Source organism: Halichoeres trimaculatus, unplaced genomic scaffold, assembly GCF_033239565.1.
Source record: "Halichoeres trimaculatus isolate MK-OKI-2021-1 unplaced genomic scaffold, fHalTri1.1 fHalTri1_scaffold_19, whole genome shotgun sequence".
In the NCBI taxonomy this organism is placed as follows: domain Eukaryota; kingdom Metazoa; phylum Chordata; class Actinopteri; order Labriformes; family Labridae; genus Halichoeres; species Halichoeres trimaculatus.
This window is the reverse complement of record NW_027437197.1, coordinates 13,684,716-13,700,046: the sequence shown is the minus strand read 5'-3', so window position 1 is coordinate 13,700,046 and position 15,331 is coordinate 13,684,716. Positions and strand designations below refer to the sequence as shown.

The 15,331-nt window shown below is 42.2% G+C and overlaps 1 protein-coding gene across 1 annotated transcript; it reads right to left on the bottom strand.

Moving 5' to 3' along the window:
• Nucleotides 1-724: 724 nt before the first annotated feature.
• On the bottom strand, nt 725-15,322 carry epsti1 (epithelial stromal interaction 1). The gene is made up of 10 exons (XM_074694125.1): nt 15,038-15,322; nt 14,303-14,361; nt 14,138-14,221; nt 13,983-14,056; nt 13,793-13,876; nt 12,057-12,130; nt 10,272-10,356; nt 5,553-5,626; nt 4,983-5,161; nt 725-3,036 (listed from the first exon to the last, which is right to left on the bottom strand). The coding sequence occupies exons 1-10, from the start codon at nt 15,199-15,201 to the stop codon at nt 2,891-2,893; spliced, it is 1,023 nt and encodes a 340-aa protein (XP_074550226.1). The 5' UTR covers nt 15,202-15,322; the 3' UTR covers nt 725-2,890.
• Nucleotides 15,323-15,331: the final 9 nt, after the last annotated feature.

The window sequence follows — 15,331 nt, the reverse complement described above, 5'->3', positions numbered from 1 at the left end:
CATCCTGAAGCTAACACAGAGACAGGGGGGCACTGAGGAAAAGCTCTTACATCTGCTCCACAGCACACAGCATTTAAAATACTCACATTTTCAGGATCCAAGGTTTGTTGGTGGATGGTTGGTAACGCGTCTGTATTCCGGACCAGTCTATTCGCTAGCCCTCTGTTGTACTGTCCAAAGTTGGAAAAGCAGTCGGCCGTGAAGTGACTAGCACACAGATGCACAGTTTTACTGAGTGTAGCTGGAACATTTCCTTGATAAATGAACTCTAGCCACTTAGTCTTGTTGTTTTCCGAGATGGGAAGTTTGTGTATGGAACTATGTGGCTGTTTACAGCCAACGACAGTGCAGCTCTTCAGCTGTGGCATTCTGAACAGCAGCAGGGAGGGGAGTGGGTATCTGCTCTGGTGGACCCATCAGGTCAGACTTGCTCCCAGTTGGTCAAAAAAGGGAAACGCTGATGTCGGCAAACCCCGAATATTCCAAACAGCTCGTTTTAGGTCAGGATTTTACATTCACCAGCACTACTAAGTACAGGTTTTGACATTAAATGTCACATTTTGTGGACTGGGAGGAAAGCCAAAGACCCACATATTTCACTAAAAGACTTAATAAAGTGATTTTTGCATAATATGGTACCTTGAAGATGACAGAATTTCTCCAAATTATGACAACTTTATTGATAAATCACTTGAAACAATTTAAAAGTGCTACAGACTGACAAGCATACAGAAACTCCAACAGCAAGAGCTTTAAAAACAATTTGACATAGCATTGAACAAATATCTCCTCTTCAAGGTCTCAATAAGACATTTTCACACCAATAGGAGAGAAATCAGGCACATTACATGAAAAAATCTTGTTTTAGGATTAAAAAATTGAACCCATTTAGGGACAAACCTACTCTTCAAAATAAGATAGATTACTCTAAATCAATCAATCAACAACAATATCCACTCAGGTCAAAGAAATGCAGCTGTTTTGTTTCAAAACACAAAGAGAAGCATCAACTTATTTTATCTAACATGAAATTCCTCTGAAGATCGAGATCTTTCTAGCTTTGTTTATGATCCGTCATCCTGATGGTGTAACAGCCACTGACAGACTTTCTTCTTGATTTCCAGAGGAAAGACATATCCTGGATTACATCAGCAATTTCACTCCTTGCATGACTTCATGCAGATGCAGAAGGGGATTTCTGTCCCCCCATGTTGAGAGCACCACCCTTTGTTCTCCGTTTCCTTTGTCAGGTGATAACCATCTCAGCTGTCCGACACTCAGCAGCAGCAGCTGTGCCCCTGATGCCCACCTGGAAACCCCACCCAGCTTTAAATAACACCCTGCTGCTGCTGCTGCTGCCCACCTTAAAAACTAAGCCAAAGCATTGTTCACTTTAAGATTCTGTGACTCTGAACTGAATCCAAAGACAAAAGAAAACCCCTTCTTGAATTATCATCTGCTATTGTCCTGAATAACCCTGCTCTGAATTCATCACATGCGACTTTAATTATAAAGAAAACAAAAGGCATCATGTATTTGGGTTGAGCTCTCTTTCATGCACACACACTGATGTAATTAAGAGCCTTGAATGTGATCTGAGTATTATGACTCACTGTGATGACCTTTAGCTAAACGGGTGAAACGACATATAAATTCATGTCCATGTCTGGGCTGAAACCCCGACATGAGTCAGGAGGACATGCAGACAGATACAAGAGACCAAAGATGAATGTGATGATTGAAAACATAACTGTCCTGCAGGTGAACGTGGGGGTGTGAAGCAGTGAGGATGGCTTGAACATCACTAGCCTGACCCCAAAGGATTTCAGTGAAGCCAAGATTTTTTACACGCTGGAATAAAATCCAGGGTTTTTCTGGAGCTGTGATGCTGCAATCACTTGATTGTTAGTTGGGTGTAAAGTGGTCAAAATCATCTCTCTCTTTAGCTCTTTTTCCAAGCAACAAATAAATCAAAAATTTTCATTATACCACGACTGAGAGAGGTTCAAAAGCCAAACCAAAATCAAACTGGAGTGATTTTTCAGCAACAAATCGAACAAGGTTTCAGGTAGATTACTCTAGGTGAGGCTGCTTTAGCCAGTCAATGATAGCTGCAGGACAGGCTGCTTTCTGCAATGGAAATGCTCGCTTAAAGTTTGAAAGCATGCTTTTTTTTTTCTTATTTAATATTTTTCCTAACTACCTCACTCGCTAAAACCTTGTGGTGCAACTCAGGATTTGGTGTCCAATAGTCTCAGCTTTTTGAGAATTATCCAAAATTTACTACTCATTCAAATACTCAACTAACCCTCCACCAGAGAAATACACATTTTTAACTTATGAATAAGACAAAGGAACGTTAAAATTTAAAAACATTAGGCGGATAATAAGTTAAAAAGGTCATTTCTGAGAGTGTTCTTTGTATTTTGTCAGCTGGTGTTTGATCCAGTCGATTTGATCATTGCATGTGTTTCAGTTTTGTGTATTTCCGTGTTTGTTTTCTTGCTCTTTGCTGCTTTGATTACTTATTGTTCTCTCTGAGCTCAGCTTCCTGGTTGAGGATGTTTCTCACAAACTTGAAACACTGCACATATCACCAGGTGCTTGTAATCTGGAATGCAAAAAGTCTGTGACCTTGGATGCTTGCATTTTATTTAATTGTCTCTCTATGACCATTAAGGGGAGTAGTCGGCCACAGAAGAGAGGTTACATCCCCCAAAAAAGTGATCACGCAAGATCCTCTTAAAGGTGTCAAAATAGAGACTTTCTGGGGTCTTTTAGTGTGCAGCATATATTTACACCCATTCTTCCTCATCTGAATACTGAGAGAACATTTTCACTTCTTTTTCTACCAAAGCCTGAGCATCCTCCTGTCGGAGACACATGAGAATCAGCTGAGCGTGGAGATGAGGAGTATGTGGGCCTGCTCGTAGTCCCCGTTGCACTGATCGAGGATGTCCTCCAGGAATGCTTTGCAGCAGTCTGGAAAGCTGCTCATGAGTTTCATCAGGGCCCAGTCAATGTCCGGATCCAGGTCTGGAAAGCAGAGAGGAAAAGACAGAGTCCTCACAGAGCTTAGTGGAGTCATTATTGTTCCCACGAGGCGTTTGTTTAAAAAGGACGCTTTGATTGTCGTGTCAGAGCTCTCATGCACAACAGATGGAGGTTTATAATCCCTTATTTCACTGTTTTCTCTTTGTGGATGAGCAATACAATCTGTTTTGTTTGACATTCACACTCACCATCGTTCATCAAAGCCTGTGAGGCAACTCTCAGCTGTTTCACTTAAAACCAGGGCACAAGATGTAAATCATCTCTGGCAGCTTGAAACCTCTGCTGTCAGAAATCTTTGGCATCTTCCCTCACAGCTACCCGCTCCTCTTCCTGCCATCGGCTGCTCCGGTTCAAGGGCCAGATAATCAGTGAAAAGGGGGACTGGGCAACATCAGGCTGACCACGCAGGAGATGGGGTGTGACAGGTATTTGAGAGAATGGAAATACCTGATCAGGATGGTGGTTAGCTACAGACCAGCAGCTTGACATGATGTATTAAGGATGCTTGGAGAATGTGTCACACAGCAGCAGTGCCAGGACTGAAGGGCTGAAATCATCTGGGGTATTTTAGATTCAACCTCAAACTGGTGAAATTGCACGGCTGTGGCTGCTGTTTGGATGGGCTGTAAATCGGACAAGTTCTTGACGACCAGACACTTCTCATAACTGAAGCGTCCTAAAAACACTCTTCAAACCAGTTCAATACGGAACCTTTACACCCCAAACCAAAGACTCCTTAAGGACAGGAAGGACTAGTCTGTGGTTATCTGGGAGCAGCTGATTCAGACAATTGGAGCAATCAGATTGGATCCATTTGGGGACTTAAGGGACTTTTTTTGCATTACATTTCTAAGAGACATGCATTATCTTTCTCTTCTTTCAGCTTTTCCCTTTTCAGCACTGATCCGGGTTGCACATGTTTATTTGGCAGTTTTCCTGATGCAACCCTCCTCACTAATCCAGGTTTGAGACCAGTACTAATGAAAACACTGGCTTGTGACTGGCTCCCGAGTGGCTGGGTAGTGCTGAACAACAGCAAAAGCAATTTGAGGTTCAGTCTTACTCAAAAGACACATCCTTATGGGACTGGAGCTTGGATCTTACCCCTGACCTTCAGATCGAGAAGCGACGACTCTACCACTGAGCCACACCCACCCAAGACCAAATCTTCACCCCTTTCAGATGATAAAACACGGGTACTGAGTAGTTTTGCAGCTGTGCTGAAGTGCTGCAGAGAGATATTTGTCTAGATGTGGTTTTAAAATCACAGAGCAGATCGTGCATCGCCTGAAGCTGCCGTAAAACTCAGCGACAAATTGATCTGACATGTTGTGACAGGAAATGCTTCAGCTCAGCAGGTTGCACACACGATGTTCTGTCTGTTTGTTTTTGCTGCAGTGAGTGTCAGGTCGTCACAGGTGAACAACAACAAGTCAGGTATCAAACTCAGTGTGTCAATACAGACTAATTAGAGGAGGGCGGGGCCTGTTTGGCTGCAGGCCTGGTCTGTCATCTAGGTTCAGTGCTGATGAAACATGTGCGTGTGTGTCCTGGTTTTCTGCTTCCTGTCTGTGACTCACACTCCTGAACGTGTTGGATTTATTCTTGAAGTTATGGTAAATAATGTTATGCACCCACGCAGAATGGAAGCATACCCTCTTACTCATATTTATAGCCACACACACACACTTTCCACAAACTACAAGTATGAGCAGGATTTAAACACCAGGAGCGTCAGTACCACCACCTACCACACTAAACGCTCCTGTCTGCATTTTTGACGCATGTAAACGCTTTGATTGGAGCGCAGACTAAACACAAACACCATCCTGAACATGAAGTGGTCACGGCTCGTCACAGGTCTCATTAAGGCTCGGTTAACCAGCCAGACTAAAAAAAGATGGCGTGTGAAAGAGAACGCAGCTCACCGGCTTCCTGTACCCAGCTGTAGTCTGGGTTTGGGTCCAGGTGAGCTGGGGGGAGCTCTCGTCTTGCAGGGTCTAACTCCTCAGAGGTGAAACAGGGACGCTCTTCCTCCTCCTCCTCCTCCTCCTCCTCCCACTTCGGGCCTCGACCTTCCAGTCTGTCCAGGAAGGCTGCGTTCACCCTGTCAAAATAAAATGAATCAGAAAAATGGCTCACATTAAAATAACTGATGTCGTATTTTGACTTTACTCCCTGGCAGGCTCAGTGACAGGCCTCTTTGACGACTTTTTAAACTCCACAATTGAAATATAGTGAGGTCAGTGAACTGCACACTCAACATTTATCAACCTGGCCCGTCTCTAACAGTTTTATTCCAAAAAGATGAACAAAACAAAGGATTCATCCCGCTAGGGCTATTTCTGCCAGTGTAGTTTGGATTCAATCGAGCAGAAAGTCCCCAACTGACCGGTGCGTTGCTGTGGTTGATGTTTTTACAGTTTGATCTGCGATTTTAGCAGATAAGGTTTTACATGTGGAAAAAAAACAAAACGAAACAAAGCAAAAGTTGTTACCTCTTGTGCTCCTGCTGCACATCTTTCACACTTTTTGGCTCTTTCTCTCCCTGTGAACTCTGCATGGCCTCACTCTGGAAAAAAGGAGAGTTAAACTTTAAAGAAACAGAAATCCTTCGAGTAAATATGTCCACATTCACCAAGCGAGAGAACAAATAGTGTTTTCATAGTAGAAGCAAAGAATCCATAAAAGTTTTCATGTCTCAAACGGGACATTTCTTCACCCTTTTACCCTATTTGGTTATCTTTACAGTTATAAATTTGAATCTCAAATCCTGATACTTGCTCAGAAAATAGCCACAAAAACTGCCCTTCTGAAGTATTTTGCTTTGTTCTCAGTCAGTGAGCTCACCACTTTGGTTCAGATTGAATCTACATGCAGGTTTTACATGGATCACTGTGAACTTCTTGGTAAAGATTATGAAAATATCTCCTAACTCTAACCCAGATCTTCACTGACCCTCTGAATTTTCATCATGTTTTGTTTTGGGACTTAGTTACATTTTCTGGGTTTCACCCAGAAAACTGGGGCTGCATTTAAAACAGGCATTATGTTCACACATCACTTTTTATTTAGTACACAAGAAAACTGAAGAGTTTCCCATCATCAGAGCTCAGTGTTTTCCCTGTGTTACTGGTCCTTCCTTCTTTACTGAATCCAGGTAATAAACCATTTGACTGATTAGAAATACCTGGTCCTGACATTTTAAAAACAGCCAACTATGCCCCTTTGTGGTAGGTGGCGTGTTAGCCAGGAGAAGAAAAATGTGACACAGTAAACAAAGAGCAACAAAGGAAGACATCCAGCATTTCATCTTCTTTGTGATTGGCATGTCTCTGATACGAAGTGCAATCAAGCTTTGTTCCAGAGAAGACTGTGTGCTGCCAGTGACAATTCTTTCGACCAGTCAACGGTCTGCAGTGTTGTCGCTCCTCATTCCGAGATTGGATCGGTTTAGTCTGGCACCCCTACGGAAGGGTGCCAAAAATTGGGACAGCTCGTCTTGGTTATTTGGGGACCCGTCCCGGAATTAGCCAGTGGAAACACAGTAAAATGCATGTCGTGCCGAGATGAACCAAACTGAACCGCTTGATGGAAACGAGGCTGAAGTGCAAACTTTGCATGCACAGGAGCAGGTTGATGTGCACAAGGATTATGGAGCATCATGTTTGCTGGAGAAGGAGAGTCTGAAAATCAAAGCTCAAATTATCTGCTTTAATTGGTGCCCATGAAAAGATGCAAACAACTGCTCCATTGCACAGAGAACAAAGCTGTTGTATGTTTTTATCATGCTTAAGTGAAGCCTTAGCCAGAAAACTTGTGTTGGGAAATGCAGAGATAATAAATAATAATTCTTATCTGAGAGATTTTCTGTATGTTGGTACAAATTAAAAAACATAACTTTCTGTAAGTGCATGCTGACTGAGCCCAAACCATGAAGGAACGATTATACAACACTTCTAAATGACACATCTGCATTTTTCCCCATTTTCCCACAAGAGCTGAGGGGTCAGCGAGGTGGTTCTTCCTTCATCCATCCTAAACACACAGCCCACCTGTGTGAGCTCCATCAAAGCTTAGCATTAAATCTCCCACGCACACACACACACACACACACACACACACACACACACACACACACACACACACACACACACACACACACACACACACACACACACACACACACAAACAGAGGATGTGAAGGAGGGATCAATCCGTCTTATGGAGCCATGTCTGAAAGAACAACAGATCCCAGGGTCCCGGTCAAAACCACATCAAGAAGTTTAACTTTTGCTGCTCCACGGCCACAAATGCTTTCATCTGCTAATCTGGGACGTCCATCTGAGAGAGGGAGGCGGCATGAGAGGAAGAAAAGAGAGGAGAGGAGAGAAGAGGAGAGGAGAGGAGGGGTGGGAGAGGAGAGATCAAGCAATGAATGAGGCTTTGGAGAAAAAAGTACAAGAAGAGGAGAAAGGAAAAGAATCAGAAGCTTTAGGATAAGATGCAGAGGTAGAGATTTAGCAAATTGAAGGCAAAATATGTGACGTAAGAACATCATTGAAAAAATGTTGGATTGTTTAAGCGGTTAAACAGTTTCCTCATATTCCTATCTCTCTCCTGGGATCAGAATAATCCAGATTTCATGGATCAAAGTTTCACCAAACTGACTCAAGAAATTTACAACAGAAACTGAAAAAAGACCAGATTTTACCAGATTTTTATCAGAATCTGAGGTATGTGTGTGTGCGTACGAGGAGTCTGACTCTGTTTAACTGAACACTGTGTGAACATGGAATAACACGCCACATTAAAATGAAATCATCTTAGCGTGTTCTCTTTTTCCTTTTTACATCTCGTTTGTAAAACTTGATCCAGCTTCATATCTGTAATCCAATCAGATTACTTTCAAACAACTGAACACAGACAAGGAAAAATGTGAAGCCAGAGAAATTAAATGAGTCAAGTAAACAAAAGAAGAAATGGGAGGTTAAGGAATGAGAAGAGAAGAAAAGAGGAGAGGCAGACAAAGGAGAGGAAACGATGGTGAATAGAGAGATGAGGTAAGAGGCATCAGAGAGGGCAAAGAGAGGAGAGTCTTTTGTTTCTCTCTGTAACCCCGGTATCATCCTCTGAGCTGTGTCATCTATTCAGCCAGTGTGTGTGTCCTTCCATAAAACACAGACTTCTTTATTACTGTAACTGCCTGCGTCTCTACACCACAGTTTGACCCCTGACCCCTTTCTCTTTCTCTTTACCGCCGGCTCGCTGAAAGATTTGCGTCAGGTCTGTGTGAGAAAAAGAGAGCAAGAGTGAGAGAAAGAGGAGAAAAACACAACAATGGGGAGAGAACCAGAGAGAAAACATTTCCTCCGTGTGCTGAGGGAGCTGCCTGTGCAGATTTAACACTGCTGTCAGTCACCACACCATACGCTCGCAGCACAATGCGGCGTCCTGCACACTTTCTCCTTCTCTGGAGCAACATCACTGACAGACACGCGGCGGGGCAGACATTATTATCAGCGTGTCTGACAGGAGCTGTCATCACTTTCTCATTTATGTATTTTTTTAATCTAAGAATAAAACGTGAGCTCAACATGTTTGATGCCTTAAAGTTATTGATTTTGGATCACAGCTGTAGTTAACAGAAGTTAGAGAGAAATAAATCAGATCATTTGTCTTCGCTGCAAAAAAACTGAAATCTCATCAAGTGTTTCTAACTTATTTTAAGTAAATGGGACGTCCCGTTGCTTGTAACTAGTAAAAAAATGGATTAAGAGAAAAGTTTCTTGTTCTAAGACATTATTGTAGTTTTAAGCAAATTTTAGAGCAGAATTTTCTTGTTTCCTTGGCAGATTTTTTTTTACTTGTCAAAAGCAATTCAGACCTCATTTTTGTCTTTTTAAACTTAAAACAAGACATTTTTCTAGACTGGTCAGTTGAATGTGGCTCATAAGTAGTATAACATAGTATAATAAGACAGTTTTTACTTAAAATAAGACAAAAACACTTGGTAAGATTTCACTTTTTTTTGCAATGTTTAAATTAGGATCAAGGAACACATTTCAAGACTTGCATGAGTGGCAACCCTGACTCATATTAACCATCTGCCTGTGAGATCAAGATGAAGCTTTTGGAGGCAGCCTCAAGCGGACACACAAGGAACTGCACCTTCTGTTACATCACCAGACGAGCAGATTCAAATAAGCATGTCAAAGCTCTGTTTTCCTGGCTGGAGGGCGCCTTCAAGTCTCTATAGGCAAAGAAATGTGTTTTTCATCTGCAGCTGATGGTGCTAAAGCTGGCTGAAGAAGAGGAACAACAGATTTATAACTTTTTCTGGCTGGTTTTGCTTTAAGTAAAGGCCCTGGAGAGAAGAAACCAATGGTTCACACCCAGTTTACATCCAATATCAGTATAGTTACAGAAATCCAAAAGCTTCTTCTTCAAATCTGGACTGAAACTAACTCCTAAAGCTTTTAGCTACTCTCTATATTTACATTAGACTCTGAATTACATAGCAAGAAAGCCATGGTGGATTTGGGTTTTCAAGTATTAACAACAAGGCACGAGACTGGTCGGAGCGCAGATTTGGGTTTGATCCAGGTACTTTTACCAACGCAGGTCATTCCTGCTCCACTGTGTCTCTCTGCAGACTCCTCACAGTCATGTCATGTTGTGTCTCCGTCTCTGCTCCGTGTGAACTCTGGGAAGTCCCTTGAACTCCGCTTGCAGCTCATTCCCTCCCATGAAAACCAACAACAAGCAGGGAGGAGAGGAAGACAGAGAGGGAAGTAGAGAAAACAAAAGAGAGTGAGAGAAGCAGACACCGATGTGAGGAGGCAGGGGAGAGGAAAACTACAGGATCTACTCCTCAATGTGAGCCCCGACTCTGATCAGAGGAGCATGTCAGAGGGCTCTTAATCCACCCAGTTATCCACCCAGATGATGAAGCAACCTGAGAGTGTTTGTCAGCTCACACAGGTCGATCCATCAGTGACAATCACTCAGTTCAATATACGTGAACCTCCTGATGCACAGAGAGCATATACAAACAAAACAAAAAGCACATACAAGTGCACACACACACACACACACACACACACACACACACACACACACACACACACACACACACACACACACACACACACACACACACACACACACACACACACACACACACACACACACACATTATGTGGTCACTGGCTTACCCTGGATGACGTTGGTGTGGCACTGCTAGATGCCAAAAGACCCGGGGCTGTCCTCTCAAACCTCTGCAGAAAACGCTCAGTGGCCCTGCAGGAAAAACACACTCAACATCCACACATTGCAAAAAGACAAACACTGAAGTAATGATAAGGTATGAGAAGGGTATTCATTTACTCCACAGACACTCCACATGCCTGGGATCTTGACAGAACAAGGTTGACAGAGTTTGTTTGTCTGCCTGTGACGCCTCTCTCTGCTCCATCTCTGCTTCATCTCTAAATATCCTCATTGTTCCTGCAGGTTCACACGTTGGTCCAACGTCTCCTCTTTTTGTTTCTCTTGTCAGGCTGCCAGAGATGCTACTTGACAAGCAGTTTCCCTCAGCGCAGACCATTGATAATATTCCAATAACATCTTGGCTGTCTGGGTAATTGATTTAAAGCGGTCTGCTTCTCTGCTGGATAATGCGGCATGAAAAGCTTCTGCAGACAGCAGACACTTTAAATCATTATTGTTTCTACATATTAAAAATAATATCCAAAACCGCCGCTCTGAGGGAGAACTCTACTCAATTCATGTGTCAGAGTTGATTCACTACTCATAGCATCAGTTTATAGAGTTGATTAAAGCAGGAATCCTCTTTCTGGGAAAAAAAAGATTGCTCTGGGAGTGTAATGAAGCTGAACAATGCATGGGATGTGCTACAAAACAGGTGGGTTTGTGCACAGACACACACAAATTCCAGTAATAACATACCTCATGTACATATACCCCTTATTCCTATAGACCTTTATCATCAGTTTTAATCTTAATGGACCAAAGTGCACAAAGTGTGCATCATAATGTTTTAAGACGACCTGAAACTACTGGTCTTGATGATAAAATCATGAGAAGCTGTTGATTTCAATGTGTTTTTTTATCTCTTAACATTCAAAGTTTTTTTTGCAACCAGTGGTGTTGCCCCCTGTTGGCCACAAGGGGAAACACAAATTATGCAAATTACATTTTGACTTTACTTTTGAACCCAGACTCTACTTTAACTTCTTATACAGACATCCAAAGCTCTTTTCCCTGTGTATTCTTATTAACACAACATAGAAACAAAATCTTACTGAAGCCTGAAAAGGTAAACCAGGGTTTCAGCCTCTCTGTGTCTATCAGCATGTCACTGGTGACATGTAAGCGGGCAGCTCTGACGCGATCTAGCTCAGAGTACGCCACCAACACATCATGCGTGATTTATTGTCTGAAATCCTGCATGTCCATCTTGCCACCTTGACTATTTCCATGGTGGATATATGGAACTGTCCGTCTGGTGTGTCAGGTTAGTTTGTAATGGTTGTGAGGAAAATAAATATTCATGGATACTTTTGGAGTCAAAGCATGAATACCAATAAAATTGACTACATCTTAAAATTACAATTAAAACTTTTTAAATACTTTTTAAGGGCCTTAATTTTCCCACTATTGACTTATCAACTTTTACTTTTGAATACCTCCTAAACCCCGCGGACACCCTATATACGGGGTCGCTCAGAGGTCAACCTCATGCCGCCTGTCATCATTTATTTATGATGACACAAAGCAGCGTTTTCTGCCAACAGAAATTCATCTCACTAAATTTTGGTGATAATTATAGGTCAGCAGAGGAGGTTGTGTCATCTGATGCTCCATTTAAGCACTGAGATCCATAGCAGAGCAAGAAGGAACACAACACAGCGCAGAAAACAACACGATACCACACAGAGACAGGGAAGAGACCCGGGTGAACCTGATCCCGGTCTGACCTGAGGTGATCCGGCTTGTGCTGCTCCCTCCTCCTCTGATCCTCCTGTCGCCTCCTCTCCTCCAGCCGCTCTGCCTGCAGAATGTCACAGAAAGTCAGAGAGCTGCACACTGACAGCAACATGTTTTCACCGACACGCATCACAGACGGTAGCCACAGAACAGCACGCTGCTGGAAACAGGACACACAGACGCCACAGAAACATGTCTTAACCAACATGCATCAGGGTGGATGTAATTACACTGCAATGAGTCCTCTTACAGACTATTAGCAACCAAAAACAAATTTGTTACACCCCAATAAAATGTACAGATGAGAAGTTCACTAGAGGGTAAAAAGTTCTGCTGTACAGAAAACGTAATCTACATGAAATTGAAGCCGCTGTATGAATCCTCCTCCCTCTTATTGTATGGAGTGTTTGAGATTTTTTGATGACACATTTATTGCTCACACAATACAAATCTGATTTTCCTACACACGGATAGACATCTCTCTCTGCCAGCTTTAATCTCAAAGCCCTTGCTGGACGAAGTTTACTGACTCAGTCTCATTTTCATTTTTAGATTGTGTTCAGGCTGCAGTGTCATGTGCAGGTCAAGCGTGTGGTCGCTTACAGCGTGTTTTTACTGTAAAACAGGAAACATGTAGGAGACAAACATAGGAGCTGAGAGTTACTCTTTCCCTCCCTCTCTGTGGTTTTAACACTTAATAATTCTCCACCCAGACATCAACAGTCCCTGCTCCCCGAACCAAAGTCAGTCAGGTCAGAATCCTGACCCGTGTTTCTGCCAGCCTCCTCTTAGCTCACGTCTATAGGCTGTTTCACATGCATGTGTGTATTTCCTGGATTACCAGAACATTCCTTTGGCTTCTCAGAGGTCAGGGTGCAACAGGAAAAGGTCTGTGGAAGACCGCTTAGTGATTCACCGTCCACATAACTGCAGCAGACCATGAACCGCTATTAGAGCATCAGACGGGCGAGGAGGAGAGCAGAGTGAGGATGCGTCTGTCTGCAGCTGATGGAAACTACCAGATCATGAATCAGGTGCTTCTCATGGTGGTCTGTGTGTGAGGGAGGACTCGGCTGTGAGACACAAAAACCTGCTGCGACTTCATAATGCTTGTCTCTGCTGACATCTAGAGGCAGGATGAAGTAATGCAACGTAGAGGAAGGAGGAAACAGCAGGAGGAAATGATTCAAAGGAGAACGGAAAAGCTTTAAAACTCCTAGACTTTTCTTTATGAGTGGGTTTTTTAGAGTTAGGGCTTTAATGGCCTTGCAGTTAAACTACAAGTGTTTCATGAAAAAAATAAGTACAGCACACAGTTTAAATTTCAGGTAGCATACTCTCACTGCTACGGAGCCCCAGACATAACATGGTCAAAAATTAATAATAATTTGGTGTTAAACTTAGTTCCATAGGCGCCGATTCCATGAGCACCAACATGTGCCAATCATGCCAATGCAGCGGTCATCACTTGTCTAGCATGTGCGGCTGTAAACTCTTTTTTTTTATATATATAAATCTGTCTCCTAAAAGCTCCACAATGAGCAGTAAGTTAGCACTTGTGTTGCTTTTAAATAACAATATGCTCAAACACCCATTTTAGCAGCTTTATCAAAGTGAAAGCCATGTACATTTTGAGCACCCACCAACACAAAAATAACTCGGCGCCCATGCTTATTTTGTGGAACCATGACCATGTCTTGGGCTCCATACACCGCTTTAGTCTCACCTTCTCCCTTTGCACAGCCTTCATCATCTGTAACTCCTCCTCCTCTTCTTGTCTCTTCCTTCTGTCCATCTCCTCTTTTCTCAGCTTCAAACAACAATAAATATAAATACAAATATTATTTGAACATCACAGGACAAAATGCTCTAATTAATTGCATTAAATGAATGAACATTATGTGTGGGTTTTGTACCTTCTTCTGCAGCTTGGAGCATCGTAAACCTGCCAGCTGCTTCTCTCTGGCTTCAGCCATTGTTCCACTACCACCTTAATGAGTTAGAAACATGTAAAGTAAGCATGTGGAAGAACATAGTATAGACAGTTTGATGTTTTCATGTTGGGGTTTACCTAGCCTCTCTGGATTCAGGTGCACAGCAGACGGTCTGTTGGCCTCTTTCCATCTCTGAAGTTCCTGCTCCTCTTTCTGAGCCACTGCAGGAAATAAAGGCACAGATTTAAACATAGTCAAGAAAAAGAAGGATGGAAGAGTTTAATGCAGCAGCATCAACATACTCCTTGTAATCTGGCTCCGGCGAGTCTCATTGGGTGGGATGATGGTGAATCCACCTGAGCTGAAACAGAAACAGGTTTACAGAGATAAAATATGCTGTGCAGTCTGTAAAACGTTTTCAGTTTTGGTAGTAACATGTCCACAAAAATGACAAAATAATAGGTTTCAAAATATCCCCAAAACATCCCCTTATCTTTGATGCATTTTTTGTGTTTTTGCAGCAAAATATTGCATTTTGAAAGTATTGTTTGGCACTATTACCTTAACATAGTCTTTTTCGTATAAATTGAACTATGCATTAGCGGTCCGCAGTGTGTTTGTCAGAAGTTACTTTGAGTTTTGTAGAAGACTCATGAACATACTTATAAGTACATCAATAAAAATAAAGTAAAATTTTCATCATACTTGTTATCGTAACTTTTAATGCTGTTATAAAAGGATTACTGTTGTCATTCTTGTCTTATTTTACATTAGTACGTGGGATTTACGGGAGACAGTGAAGGCACCATAACTTTCTATACTCACAGGAAACGAAACTGAAAGTGAAGATTCAGAACCAGCATTAATGAATAAAAAAACCGTCTTTAACATTTAAAAAAGATAATTTTCCCTGCTATATCTGCAGCATGATACTTTTTTTTGTCTATAAATACAGAATGGACATTTGAGGGCTTTTTCTCCTTTAAATTGTGCCACACTTCATCTTAATTGCAACAAATTCAAAATAAATAACTTACTACTGTGGCTCTCTGTTAGTCGGTTGTTGGTTTCCGCTTTCAGGAACATTTCTGTTGGAGTTTTCAGGTGTATTGTCGTCCTTATTTCCAGGTATACCTGACCTGCTGCCTTGTAGGTAGTTGTTATTTCTCCTAAAATCTCTCTCGTTCTTGTTTGGATCCATCCGAGAGTCTCAGAAATAAAATCTTTTAGTTGCAGTTTTGTCTCTTTCTTTTTCTTCGGTTCTTTCTTTAGCAAATAAAACACAGAGCAAACATGACTCAGCTCCTCTGCTGCCCAATGTTGTGCTCACT

Coding starts and splice junctions, on each gene's coding strand:
- epsti1 (XM_074694125.1), bottom strand. CDS start 15,201: ATGGATCCAAACAAGAACGAGAGAGATTTTAGGAGAAATAACAACTAC. Junction 13,877..13,982: donor GCTCCAAGCTGCAGAAGAAG/GTACAAAACCCA, acceptor TGTTGTTTGAAG/CTGAGAAAAGAGGAGATGGA. Junction 10,357..12,056: donor CACAAGCCGGATCACCTCAG/GTCAGACCGGGA, acceptor TTTTTCCTGCAG/GGCCACTGAGCGTTTTCTGC.